The 14,938-nt window shown below is 41.3% G+C and overlaps 1 protein-coding gene across 1 annotated transcript in view; it reads right to left on the reverse strand.

The window, feature by feature from the left end:
• LOC140725369 (S-arrestin-like) overlaps positions 1 to 14,667 on the reverse strand; it is a 30,143-nt gene extending 15,476 nt beyond the window's left edge. The window contains exons 1-5 of the mRNA XM_073040767.1: positions 14,405 to 14,667; positions 11,017 to 11,124; positions 3,455 to 3,515; positions 2,992 to 3,036; positions 874 to 1,070 (exon numbers count right to left, since the gene is read on the reverse strand). Coding sequence (XP_072896868.1) covers positions 874 to 1,070; positions 2,992 to 3,036; positions 3,455 to 3,515; positions 11,017 to 11,082 — 369 coding nt within the window. The 5' untranslated portion in view covers positions 11,083 to 11,124; positions 14,405 to 14,667. The remainder of the gene's footprint in view (positions 1 to 873; positions 1,071 to 2,991; positions 3,037 to 3,454; positions 3,516 to 11,016; positions 11,125 to 14,404) is intronic.
• Between the last annotated feature and the right edge of the window lie 271 nt (positions 14,668 to 14,938).

Consider the following 14,938-nt stretch of genomic DNA (forward strand, 5'->3'; position numbering starts at 1 on the left):
ACCACTGGGAAGGGGAAGTGAGAGAGCGGATTGGTTTAGGAATATGATAGCATTGGAGACAAAGCTGTTCTTAAGATTGTACATCCAAGCTTTCAAGCTCCTGTATCTTCTCCCAGAAATTAGAAGAAAGATAAAGGAATACCCAGGACAGCCGGCATCCTTGGCCATACTGTCAGCCTTCCTGAACCAACGTACTGTGAAGACCAACTGGATCAGAAATAGTGTCCAGGATGCTCTACTGCATCTAGGGTGCAGTTCATCTGGTCTGGGTGACTTGTGTACCCTTGGGTCTTTCAGCTTTCTGAGCACCTTCTCCCTTGTAATAGTAACGGCACCCACTTCTCTTCCCTCACACCCTTCAACATCTGGCATACTGCTAGTGTCTTCCACAGTGAAGACTGATGCAAAATACTCATTTAGTTCATCTGCCATCTCATTTCCCCCTGTTATTATTACACTGGCCTCATTTTCTAGTGGTCCTATATCCACTCTCATCTCTCTTTTATGTTTTACGTACTTGAAGGAGCTTTTACTATCCACTTTGATATTGTTTGTTAGCTTGCTTTCATATTTCAACTTTTCCCTCCTAATGATTATTTGAGCTGTTTTCTGTAGGTTTTTAAAAGCTTCCCAATCCTCTATCCTTCTGCTAATTTTTGCTTTGTTGTATGCCCTCTCTTTTACTTTTACATTAGCTTTGACTTCCCTCATCAGCCACGGATGTACTGTTTTGCCATTTGAGTATTTCTTCATTTTTGGAATATATCCATCTTATACCTTCCTCATTTCCCCCAGAAACTTGTGTCTTCCCTCAGACTAGTAATATTCAGTCAGTCAGTATTTTCTACCATCACAGTTTGTAGCAACATGTACCTGAAAGGTGAAAGGCAAAGCTTTGTCTCCAATCTTTTTCATCAGGCGCTCTTGCATTTTAGTCAGCGATTTTGGTTCCTCGCCTGCTTGAGGGAAGATTTGGATAGTGGACACATACAGCTCCCTTTGGAAAGCCTGTCCAATCATTTCAATGTCCTCAGGTCCATAGTGGAAAGTGCATTTCAGTCTGCAATAAACTGAGAAAAAAGGGAGGAGCTGAAGATTAGAGAGATACGAAAAAGTGAGGTGCTGGAAATGCACAGTAGTTCCACAAAGGATGAAAGTGGTAGCATTTTTCTGGCCCTTTCATATAAAGGGGTCTGATCAGAGGAATCTATACATTCATGATTCTTCTAAGGAGTTCTGATATGCTACTCAGGATTTACATAGAACATAGAAATCTATAGCACATTACAGGCCCTTCGGCCCACAATGTTGTGCTAACCATGTAACCTACTCAATAATTTATCCTGAATCTCCTTTGTTTAAGCTTGAATCTCCTTTGTCTTTGCTGTGCAACCTTGCTCAATTTTCTTTTCTGTGAAACAAGCACAGCCTATTTTATTTAAATTATTTTAGGCAGACAGCACATTTTTTCCTGAATTTGTGTTCTTTCTCCGTGCATTATTATTATCATGGAGATAAGCATTAACGTTATTCTTGATAATCAAATTCATTAGGTCTGTTTTCATAAGAGTCTTCAGATGTCAGTAGCTACTTCTTTCCTTCTTGATGTAAACACCATTTTTAGTTTCCACTGCCAGAAAAGTTTGTTATCAGAAGAAGCAGGTTTAAAATTTAAACTCGAAGAACAGTGGGAAAGTGAGGTTTCTGTGCAGTCAGCACTGTGGATAATGATGCTTTGCCTGATGCTGTGGTGGAATTTGATTCAACAGCAACTTTCAAAAGAGCTAACAAATTTTTAAAAAGTTAAAAAAAAAGTCCTAATTAAATGTAGAGTCCAAACACTGGGCATAACCTAGTTACAAACTGACTGGCATCCAGCCAAAACCTACATAACAATGGAAAATCCAAATTCTCACCAAGTGTGAGGGCTTAGAATTTGTTTTGTAGCTCAAGTGAATGAAAGCCACAAATATAATAAACTCAAGCCTGTTATTATTCACGTGATGTAATAATAGCAATGCTTGAATGAAATAGAGAAAAATCTCTGCACAGCTAACGTTATGTTTTGTAACTTCAAATCATTCAACTAATTCAAAGGAACATGCGGATGGTCAGCAATTCAGGTATAACTTTGTCTTTAGTTTAAGCGAGGAGTGCATGTATCACCTGGCGACATAATGATGTACACAATTCACATATTTATACATATAACCCATAATGAATTATTTGAACAAACTAGAATGCTTAGTCAAATAATATTTATACTAGATAACTCAAATATTATTGAAATATTAAATGCACAAGGGCTAGTTTGATTTATAATGTACAATGCACCATTCTCTTTCAAGCTGGACCAGGTTTCCAAGGCAACTAGGGATCAGTGATAAAAGCTAGGCCTACCAGAGATTTCATGTTGAGATGGCAACAAAATTAATTTAAATATAGTGGGGGGAGTGGGGGAATGGCTCAGGAGCATAGCAGTCAGAGCAATTGCTTTACAGCACCAGCGACTGCCAATCCCAGCCACTGTTTTTATGGTGTTTACACATTGTCCCCATGATCGTGTGGGTTTCTTACAGGTGCTCCTGTTTCATCCCACATTCCAAAGACATAGGGTTAGGGTTAGGGTTAGTAAGCTGTGGACATGCTAGTTTGGTACTGGAAGCACAGTGACACTTGCCAGCTGCCCCAGGACAATCCTCGCAGATTTGATTTGATGGACTTGACATATTTCACTGTACATTTCAATATAAAGTTAATCTCTATAAAACCAGGAATGAAAGGAAGGTAAAGTATTTGCCTCCTAACATCAGGGGCAGATCTTTCCCATCTCATTCTCCAATGTTGAGGAAGAATGTTCATACCTGTTCACTCCACTGTTGTAGATTTGCCAAATATTATTGCATCAAAAAGTTAATCTCAAGCAAGTTTTAAGAACTTGTATAATTGATAATGCAAGAATAGTTTCGTATTGCAGGCTCACCAGCTCACCTTTTTGGTCCCTTATATAACCAGTGTCCACCAGAAGCACACCATCTACAGAAGGAAGCAAAATATTGATCACTTGGACTTTAAATACAAACTGCACATCCCGTAACAGCAACTGAAAGGCTCAAACACTGGAACTAGTCAGTCTTAACTGACCCAATTGGTGCTCATAGCTCTCAGTAGCTCACTGCAAGTTGTGTAGTAAAGTTGAACAGAAGGAAGTTAAGAAGATCCATATGCATCAGACAAAGAACACCATAGGAAGGAGGAGGGCATTCTACAAACATCATCGATGGAATATCCATGGATACAGAGAAATGTGCTAAATGGTAACGAAATTTTAACAAAGCATCAGTAAGGGTTCTACCTCTCTGTCCTGTTCTACAATTCCAGGAGGCAAGGGGGCAACATACAACACTTTGTAGTATTTACTGGGCGACCAGTTAATTCCAAATGATTCACTTACCCACAGGGTCAATATGGGTACCATGATCCACAAAATCTCTTTTGCTCAAGTAGGCAGCAATCTATTTAAGATCAAAAACAGAAGTCATAGGCAGAAGAGGGCAATGATTATACTATTTGTTTGTTACGTGCTGTGTCATACGGCATAGGCGATCATGGTCATAGAAAGACCATGGATTGTTCATGACAAATTTTTCTGCAGAACTGGTCTGCCATTGCTTTCTTCCGGACAGAGTCTTTAGAAGATGGGTGACCTCAGCCATTATCAATACACTTCAGAGATTGTCTGCCTGGCGTCAGAGGTCACATAACCAGGACCTGTGATATCCACTAGTGCAGATATGACCATCCACCACCTGTTTCCCTGACTTCATGTGACCCTGATCGGGGGCTAAGCAGGTGCTGCACCTTGCCCAAGGGTGAGCTGTAGACTAGCAGGTGGGGGGGGGGGGGAGGAGGAAGGAGCTTCTTACACCTCCTTTAGTAGAGATGTATCTCCATCCTGCCACCCCGATTTTACCATATCCAATTTAATTTAACAAGTAACTGATTGTAAAGGATGTATTTTTGAAAATAATGAATGAAAGCATGTTAAAAGAATTATACATAATTATTTAAGAGCTTAAATGTACTAGATTATAGAGGAAAGGTTTGTATGGATTTTAAGCAGCTCATATGATCTTACACCTTATTGTCCATCTGCATTGCAGTACCATCCTCTGCAGCTGTTGCATTTTATTCTGTTTTCTAGTTGTGTTACCTTGACGCACTATATAATGAACTCATCTGTACGAACAGTACACAAGATGTTTTCACTATACACGTGACAATAATAAACCAATTTAATTCACAGTATGAAAAAAGCAGATGATAAGCAAGTAGTAATATAAAGAAGAGAGGTTAATAGAAAAGAGGTTAGTGAAGAGGATCTGAAAGATATACTGATGTGCTTGATGATGATTCCAATGACTTGGATGTAGAAGCAGAAGTAAAACAGGGATTAATCCAAGAAGATAACTTGGAGAACTGTGTGGATCATAGTATAGAGACCAGGATGATGTGAAGATGATTGGGACAAGGAGATGGGGCCAGCATAATGTTTAAATTAGGCATCATACAAAGGTTGGAAAAATGTAGAGTTTATAATGGGGTAATAAGACAACTTGGAGTTAAGCTGATCAGGATGTGTTCATGGAGGTGTTGCAGAGTTCAGAGATAGGAGTAACACCCTTTGTGTGCAAAAATCTATCAAAAATTAAGTATATTCGTTAACTGAACATCTGTTACTTGGGATGGAGAATTCCAAAGTAAAGAAATCTTATCTCAGTCTTAACTGGAGATTAAGATTAAGTAGGGTACAGAGAGAGGTAGGTGGACAACCTTATTGGCATCTGGAGGCAAGAACATATAGAACTGATGGAAACCAGAATGCTTAAACTGATCAGGTTATATAGAAAGGAATATACAGTATAAACTGATCAACAAATAAGGAAAGAAATTTGTCAGGTTAAAATGGGTTACGTTATATAAATGGTCAGCATTGATTTTAAACTGATCAGGTTAACCAAGTACCATGGGTACAGAGTTTGAAATTATTGAGTATGGAACTAGAAGCCACTGATTAGGGTATAGGGACAGGACCAACAAAGGGTGAAAACAACAGCAAAATAGAGAATACAGCAACAAGAGTAAAAGTGATCATTATAATTGGGGTCTGGTGGAGTTCCACAATTTCCATTATCACCTTAATGATCAGAGTCCAGCACTGGTAGAGCTTGTGTTCCTGCTTATCATTCTCCTGCAGCTGTCTCCATTTCCACCACCTCGCACTATACACCCCTCTATTTCTGTCTGCCTCCATCTCTCATCCACTTACCTCCATCACCAAGCTCCACCTTCCTCTTCTCCTAATGGCCTTGACCTCCCATTATTTTTCACCCCCCAGTCCCACCAATCACTTCAGGCTTCTGTCTCACTACTCCTCTTCTCCTCTATACACTGATTCAACTCCCGTCTCCGTTCTCAGTCCTGGAGTAGGCTTTCAAGCCAAAACATTGACAATTCCTTTTCCCCCTACACATGCTGCTCAACCATTGAGTTCCTCCCGCAGATGATTTTTATGCTCCAGATTCCAGCGTCTGCAATTTCTCACATCTTCATCAAAGTTACAATTCACCAATAAATAGAAAATGTATGGTTGCTTCAAGATGACATAAAGGGGGTTACTAAATATTAATCAGTAGAAACATGGGCCACATTCAGGCTGAGACACAGTGAAAGCATTGGGCAGGTATTGATCACGATTTCTAGCTAATGTTTATATTGAGTTCCAAATTGAGTTTCCAAAGCTGCATTTTCTGTTCAGTGTCCATACATAATGAATTACTGATAAAAATAATTAATATGATGAAACTTATTACAACTCTACCACGATATGTATTATTGACAGATAGAAATGATGGAGACATTTCTCACTGATAGGGATGGCTGTATCTGAAATGGAGGACATAGACTTCATGTTACAGGAGCTTCACCATTGTAAGTGGGTAGCATCCCAACGTGAGTGACATATCTTTAATCCAGCACAGTCCCATGTGACCTCTGGCTTTCATCTCAAAGTTCAAATTTCAAAGTAGATTTATCATCAAAGAACATATATTTCATCATATACAAATGAGATTCATTTTCTTCTGGGCATACTGAATAAATCCAAAAAAGAATAATGACCATAATAGAATCAATGAAAGATTGCACCAACAAGGGCGTTCAACCAGTGTGTAAAATACAAAAAAACTGTGCAAATACAAAAAAAGAGAAATAATAATAATAATAAATAAATAAACAATAAATATTGAGAACATGAGGTGAAGAGTCCTTAAAAGTGAGTCCATGGGTTGTGGAAATATTTCAGTGATAGGGCAAGTCAAGTTGAGTGAAGTTATCCCCTTTGGTTCAAGATCCTGACGGTTGAGGGGTAGTAATTGTTCTTGAACCTGGTGGTGTGAGTCCTGAGGCTCTTGGACCTTCTTCCTGATGGCAGCAGTGAGAAGAAAGTATGTCCTGGGTGGTTGGTGTCCCTGATGATGGATGCTGCTTTCCTGTGACAATGCTTCGTGTAGACGTCACTGGTGGGGACGGCTTTACCCATGATCGACTGGGCCGCATCCACTGCTTTTTGTACTATTTTTTGTTCAAGGGCATTGGTGTTTCCATACTAGACTGTGATGCAGCCAGTCAATACACTCTGCACTATGCATCCATAGAAGTTTGTCGAAGTTTTAGGTATCATCCTGAAGCTTTGCAAACTCTGAAGGAAGTAGAGGCACTGCCATACTTACTTCGTAATTGCACTTACATGCTGGGCCCAGGCCAGGTCCTCCGACATAATAGCACTGAGGAATAGAAAGTTGCTGACCCTCTCATCTTGAGGAGTGGCTTACGGACCTCTGGTTTCCTCCTCCTGAAGTCAATAATCAGCTCCCTGGTCTTGCTGACATTGAGTGAGAGGTTGTTGTTATGGCATCACTCAGCCAGAATTTCAATCTCCCTCCCATATGCTGATTCGTCACCACCTTTGATTCGGCCTATGACAGTGGTGTTGACAACAAACTCGAAAATGGCATTGGAGCTGTGCTCAGCCATACAGTCATAAGTGTAAATGAAGTAGAGAAAGGGACTAAGCACCCTGTCTTGTGGGTGCACGTGTGCCGATGAAGATTGTGGAGGAGACATTGTTGCCAATCTGAACTGACTTGGGTCTGCAAGTGAGGAAATCTAGGATCCAATTACTCCAGGAGGTATTGAGGCCAAGGTCTTGAAGCTTATAGATTAGTTTTGAGGGGATGATAGTATCGAATGCTGAGCTGTAGTCAAATAAGAGCATCGTGATTGATGTGCTCTGCTGTCCAGATGTTCCAGGATTGAGTGAAGAGCCAATGAGATGAAATCTGCTGTGGACCTGTTGCACTGGTAGGCAAAATGGAGCAGGACCAAGTTGTTTCTCATTTGTTTCATCACCATCCTCTTCAACAGAGAGCACGTAAGTGCTACTGGACGATAATCATTGAGGCAGGTTACCACAAACTTCTTAGGCTCCAGTATACGTAAAGCCTGCTCGAAGCTGGTGGGTACGTCAGACTGCTGAAGCAAGAAGTTAAAGATCTCAGTGAACACTCCAGCCAGGTGGTCAGCTCAGATCTTCGCTACTTGGCTGGATACTTTCTGCGGGTCCACACTCCTGAAGGCTGCTTGCACGTTGACCTCAGAGACTGAAATCTAGGATCATCGGAGGCTGTGGGAGTTTGTGATGGTTCTTCCAGATTTTCACAGTCAAAATGAGCAGAAAAGGCACTGAGCTCATCTGGAAGCAAAGACCTGTTGTCGTCTATGTTGCCAGATTTAAGAGGTGATAGTGTTCAAGCCACTGCTGTGATTCAGGTTTAGTCCAGAATTGCCACTTCACCTGTGAGATGGCTTTCAGATCGTACCTGGACCTCCTGTAACTTCCTTGGTCACCAAACTTGAATGTCTGTGATCTGGCTCTCAGCAGACTGCAGAACTCATGGTTCCTCTAGGGTTTCTGGAAGGGGAAGACTCTGAAAGACTTTGTGGGGACACACTCATCTACAACTGTTTAGTCAAGTCCATGGCAACTGTGGTTATTCATTCAGGTCCACAGACGGGTCCTTGAACATGGCCCAATCCACTGTCTCAAAGGAATCCCATAGCCACTCCTCAGCCTCCTGTGTCCACCTCTTTGTTGTCCTAATCTTGGGAGCTCTGCTCTTTAGCCTTGTATGCAGGTAGGAGAAGGACACTTGGCTGTCAGATCAGATTTACTGAAATGCAATCTGACCATGGAATGGTAAACAATCCTTACCTTAGCATAACAATCATCTAGTGTGTTGGGACCTCTGGTGCTATGAGTTGTATGCTGATGGTAACTGGGCAGGGTTTTCTTCAAACAAGCCTGGTTAAAGTCCCCGACTATGATTTGAAATGTATCGGGATGGCCTGTTTCTTGTTTGGAGATGGCATCATGCAGTATCTCAAGTGCTTGATTACAGTCGGCTGCTGGTGGCATGAAAACTGCAGTCAGGATTATGGTGGAAAACTGCCTAGGCAAATAAAATGCATGGCATTTGACTGTTAGATGTTCAAGGTTGAGGAAACATGAGTTTGACAAAACCACCACATCGGAGCATCACCGAGAGTTTATCATGAAACACACACCTCCACATTTTGCCTTTTCAGAATCAGCAGCTTGGAACATTCTGTGAATTGGGACTGATCTCTGCATCTGGAATGCTGAGAGAAAGCCACATCTCATTCAAACATAGAAAGCAACAATCTCTCATTTCCCTCCGATGCAGCAATCTTGCCCTCTGGTTCTCAATTTTGTCCTCCAACAACAGCACATTTGCTAACAAGATGCTGGGTAGAGAGAGCCTCATCCCTCAGCATATCAGCCTGGCTTGGACGTTCCCCCCTCCTGCCTCGCTTCGAGCCGTGGTGATGATCCTTCATCCTCTTGAAGGTGCTGTACCTGCTTGGTCCACCGAGCCCTTCAGAAGAATGTGAAATCTGTAGATGACTAAGTTGATTTAAAAGTACTTTGTTTAAAGGGAAATTGCATGCTTCAGATTGCAGTGAGAGTAATTCAAAAGAAGTATATTTAGAAGTATTGTACGGAGACAGCAGAATGTCACTGTAGTTCACTGACATCATCTTTGAAATAAATCTTGGAGCTTCATCTTTGGACTCGTAATGTACATTTCCAGGACCAAAATAGTTACTATGAGGGAGCATAATTTTAAGGTGATTGGAGGAAACTGAAGGAGGGATATCAGCGGTACTTTTTAAAAAAAAACATAGAGAGTAGTGAGTCAGTGGAATACCCTGCCAGGTATGGTGGAACAGGCAGATACATTAGGGACATGTAAAAAACTCTTAGATAGGCACATGGATGATAGAAAATAGAGAGCTATGCAGGAGGGAAGGGTTAGTTTGATCTCAGAGTAGGGTAAATGACATGAGCAACTCTCATGAAGATCGAGAGGGGCACCTATTCAACTGGGCATCAATGAAAATCATGGCCCAAGCAAACGTACAGCAGGCAAGAGAATTCCTAGATGCAGAGTCTTCCACATACAATTCTGTGAGTAAACCTCAATCCTGTTTATAAACCACTGTGTGCAAAATTCCAGAGCACATCGCACAACGTTTGCCATACAACCAATCAGCCCTCACTACATCACAGTTGAGTTTCCATCATGGCGACCAATCAGCTGATTGACAAGTATATAAAGGTCAGGCATCGGGAGGACACACCACAAATTAGCAGCGCACTGATTATATCTCCTCGTATGCTGACATAACGCTTGTAAATGAATTACCAAGATTGGAGAACAACTCAACCCAACCAGTAGGTTAAAAGGTTAGCACAACATGGTGGGCCAAAGGGCCTGTACTGTATTGTAGTGTTCTATGCTCTACATACCCCACTGTACCACTACTCCTGACAGCACAGTCCATGCATCCACAGTGGTCCATGTAACAAAAACCTACCTTTCACACCCCTTCAATCGCTTTACAGTTATGCCCTACTGCATTAGCCAGTTCTGCCCTGGAGAAAGTCTCTGCTTGTCCACTCTATCTATACATCATCATTTTATACACCTCTATCAAGTCACATCTCATCCCACTTCACCTCAAAGAGAAAAGCTCTAGTTTGCTCAACCCTTCTTCTGTAAGACATGGATTTAATCATTATGGATCACAAGCTAATCTTGTCTTGAAACTCACAATTCCAGCACTCATTTTCCTCTCCTATTCCACATATTAGGTATTGTTCACATCCCTGCACCCTTCTCCCATTACACTTTCAGACAGTTGGGTCCCACCAGCACCAATTTGATCCCTCGTGGTCTCAGGTCTACCACAGAGCAGTACAATGGTGCAGCTGGCTAGCACAGTGGCACACCTGGTAGAGCTGCTGTCTTGCCATGCCGGAGATCCAGGTTCATTTCTGACTGCTGCTGTGTGGAGTTTGCATGTTCTCCTCTGGGTGCTCCTGTTTGCTGCTCCTTGCTGAGTTAATATGGCCCTAGTGTGTGTGTGAGTGAGCAATTGAATCAGGGTGGGAATCTCTGATAACATGGGAAGGATAAAAAAGAGATTGATGTAGGATTAGTGTGAATGTTTGACTGAGGGCTGGTGAGGACACAGTACACTGAACAGCTAGTTTAGGTACCATATGAATCTATGAAATTTTCCCTTTTGTTTTCTTATCCCAAACCCCTTTCACAAAACTTGCTTCTTTTCTAATTTAAACAGTTCTGATTGTCATCAACTAAAAACAAGTCAATTGCTTCTTAATCCACGGAAGGTATCAGCTTAATGAGCAAATTCTTCCCACGTTCTATTGTATGTTTCTATTTCAGACTGCACCTGAAAAGTTTAGGACGTTCTCTAGGTAGGGAAGATCATGGAATTATTGACACATTTATTTTCTTCTCTGGAAAAGGACAGAAGGACAATAAAAAGAAAAAATAAAGTACAAACCGATTTGTCACGAGACACTTTCTTGTAAACAATGTTTTTTTTGGAAGTTTTGCCATCCGCACTCATTCTTTCTACAATGGGTGGTCAGTCACTGCAAGATCTGGGTTGCTGAGAAGAGAAAATAGGGAGGTTTTTGATTGACTGCACCAAAGAATATTCCCTGAATAACTTAGTAATGAAACAATGAACTAAAAAGGAACCACAGAGCAGATAATGATTATATTCAAAAAAAGATTATTTCAGAGACTAATGAATCCAGGTATCTGGGTATGCCACTTGCAGGCAGTTGTGTTACATTGTTAACATGCAGCTCGATCTTGGCATTTCATTTCACGTTGAACCTTGAAATGGGTGATATAAAATGGCAAACGATCCTGTCACACACAGAGGGATGGTATAGTAGGATAGTGGATCACACACTTCTCTTTCACATTCCGGCACAGAGGGATACAATGGGCCACACACAATCCATATCAATATCAGTCAAGCAACATCAACCTTCACACGTTCTACCAGTCTGTTGTCACCAATACAACCTTCTATGCGGTGGTGTGCTGGGGCAATGGCATTGACACAGGTGATGCCAACAGGCTCAATAAACTGATTGGAAAGTCTGGCTCTACTATAGGAGTCAAACTGGACACACTGGAGGCTGTGGTAGAACAAAGGACCCTACAGAAAATCCTGGCAATTCTGGACAATGTTTCTCACCCTCTGCATGCCACCTTGGCTGAACAGACGAGCACTTCTTGTAATAGACTAGAACTGCGCTGCTACAAGAGTGTTGTATGAGGTCAGTCTTACCCTCAGCCATGAGGTTCTATTATGGGTAAATCTATAGCTAAGGAAGTCATGACCCCCTCCTGTTAGACTGTTATAGATAACTTATTTTATATTCTTATTTCTTTTCTGATATTTGTATATCTGTGCACTTGCAATGCTACCATGACACTGTAATTTCCTTTGGGATCAATAAAATATTTATATCCCACTGGTAAGATAGTGACACTCTCAGATACAGTGGCCTCTCCAGAGCCAACCAAAGGCGCTTTGGTCTTCTTTACAATCACAAGGCAATACTGGACTCAAGAACTTCAAGTACTGCAAGTTTACCCCATCGGCGAGTTGCTCATCGGCTGAGGAGCTGGACTTTGTGCGGACTGTGTCGCTGCCTGGTTCGGCGAGGCAGAGTCGGTGTGTGACGACAGCGTGCAGTCAAACAATCGCAAGACCCTGTCGGACATTGGCGACCTAAAGTGGTTCACTGGTTTGTTGGTGAGATCAGGGGCAGGGGAGCTGTCTTGCCTCAGTTATCGTGTCATGCTTTTGCTGTTGCAGCTGTCAAGGAGGGGCACTGCAGAGGCGGTGTGGAACGGCCTCCACGCGGGATTGGAGGCTGGTGTCTCCAGTGTCTGCTCGGTGGAAGACAAGCTGGATTCCGCGTGTGTGCACGTTCATCCGCGTACTGCTTGTTCTTGCCCACAGCACCCATGCACCATATGTCACTCAGGGACTTTGGCTATTTTTTTGTGTAACTATATGTTGACTATATATCTTATATGTGCTTATATGCGCCTTGTGCTGTGTATGACTATTGGTACTGTGTTTTGTACCTTGGTCCTGGAGGAATGCTGTTTTGTTTGGCTGTATTCATAAGTACACTTGAACTTGATCAGTTTACTCAAGTCACATTTCAACAAAAATGGAGTTAACACAATCTGAGGTCACTGATGAAGAATCAACATCAGGTCTATGACCACTGATATGGGTCATTAAACTCGTTGTTTTGATATATAGGATTTATTACATTTAACACAAATGCATGAAATAATTGCTTATTTCTGAAAAAAATGAGAAAGACAAGAAAAGCCAAATCTTAGAGTGCATCTCAGATCAGAAAGATTGCAAGCGCGTGCATAAATCTTTGAAGAAGGCAGATCATGTTGAGAAAACATTGCTCTAGAATACAAAAACAAAAAAGTTCTGAGGAATTTTTACAATAAACTACATAGGCTCCAGTTAGAGGGCTATGATAATTTATGGGCACTTGAGTTTAAAAATTCTTAGTGAAGGTGCCGAGGTTTACCAAAATGGCACCAGAGTTAGAAGCCTTCATCTATAAAGAGCGTGATGAAAAAGTAATCGGTCTTCTTAGAACAGAATTTAAAAAGTGGCAAAATAGAAGTGCTAAAGTGTTTTGACAACATGACTAATTGCATAATCAGGATTGCCAGTAACCAGAGGATGAAGATTGAAGGCGATTAGTGACATGCAAAAGCAATTTTTATGCAAGGACACAGAATTCGCGTTCTGAAGAAGTGTTGTAATCAAATTCACTGACTTTCAAGAAGGAATTAGATAAAAGTTTGCAAAGTAAAAAATTGCAGGACATGCAATTAAACAGGGGAGATAACTTTTTCAAAGAGCTGCTACAGGCACAATGGACTATATGGGCTTTTCTGTGCTTGATCATGATACGACTGCATGAATACGTAGGCTAAATTAGAGCTAGATGTTATTAGTCAGATAATAAAAATACTGTATTGGGGTCAGATAGCAACACAAGTTAGATGTTAGCACATTAGAACTTGCTATTGTTATTACCGATCATTAGCAGCTGAGTGAAAATGCTGCATTAAAGTACATATTTTAGTACCCCTAATGGTAATGGATGTGCCATATTATGGTGGACAAGTGAAAATTTGGTAAACACGAGAAAATCTGCAGATGCTGGAAATTCAAGCAACACACACAAAACGCTGGTGGAACACAGCAGGCCAGGCAGTATCTATAGGAAGAAGCATTGTCGATGTTTTGGGCTGAGACCCTTGGTCAGGACTAACTGAAAGAAAAGATGAGTTTCAGTGAGTACTGACGAAGGGTCTCGGCCTGAAATGTCGACTGTACTTCTTCCTATAGATACTGCCTGGCCTGCTGTGTTCCACCAGCATTTTGTGTGAAAATTTGGTGATTGGTTCTGAAGAAGTGTTGTAATGCCACACATTACTGAGGTATAGTGGAAAGCTTTAGTTCACATGGCCATCCAGAATATTCTATACATAAGTACATTAATGTAATACAAGAGGTAAAAAAGTGAGCTAATCTGCCTTAGATCTATAATAATTGAGCCAGATGCAAACTGGAGGTTGTTTCCTGCTGAATATAGAATCAGTCACTTATTAACAGAACAATTGCTGTAGTAATTGAGCCAAAAGCATTATTATTAGCATCAGAGAAACACGATGACATATTAGCACAAGTTTGATTCTTTTAAATACAGTAAACTGAATGACAGGTCAGTTGGGGCCTTTTCCTCAGATCATCTTGGTCACAGTAATAATTATAAACAAGGAATTATCAATGATGTTAAACAATGGGAACATAGTACCTGAAAGAGCCACAGGACCGATACAGACCCCTGCAAATCAAAGCTCTTCAGCACTTCCTGGGATCTTATTTTGGTCCAGAACTTTCCTTAGCTCCTTCCCACTCCAGACAGGAAGACTTCCTCTCGGGGACTGGGTTAGCCCAACATTGGTTACCGCACTTGGACAGCTGGATTCATTTATAGTCAGGCAATTTAATGAGTCTGTCCTTAAGCTGCTGAAGGCAGGTTCATATTTCCCATTTACCTGTTCAAGCTCTAAAACCCTGAAGTGAATTCAGGCCAGCCACCTGAGCAGATTACAGGCTATTGTTAGCACAGCAGATTCTCACCAAGGTTATATCTTCTCTTGTAATAAATCTTTTAATAGCTAGATACATAATCTGTTGACACCTTCAAAAACGTACGACACCATAACAGTATACACTCAGGATCCACTTTATTTGCTACATCTGTTCGTTAACACAAATATCTAATCAGCCAATCATTAAAGCATACCGACATGGTCAAGATGTTCATTTGCTGTCAGGCCAAACA

The sequence above is a fragment of the Hemitrygon akajei genome, chromosome 3 (assembly GCF_048418815.1).
Source record: "Hemitrygon akajei chromosome 3, sHemAka1.3, whole genome shotgun sequence".
Taxonomy (NCBI): domain Eukaryota; kingdom Metazoa; phylum Chordata; class Chondrichthyes; order Myliobatiformes; family Dasyatidae; genus Hemitrygon; species Hemitrygon akajei.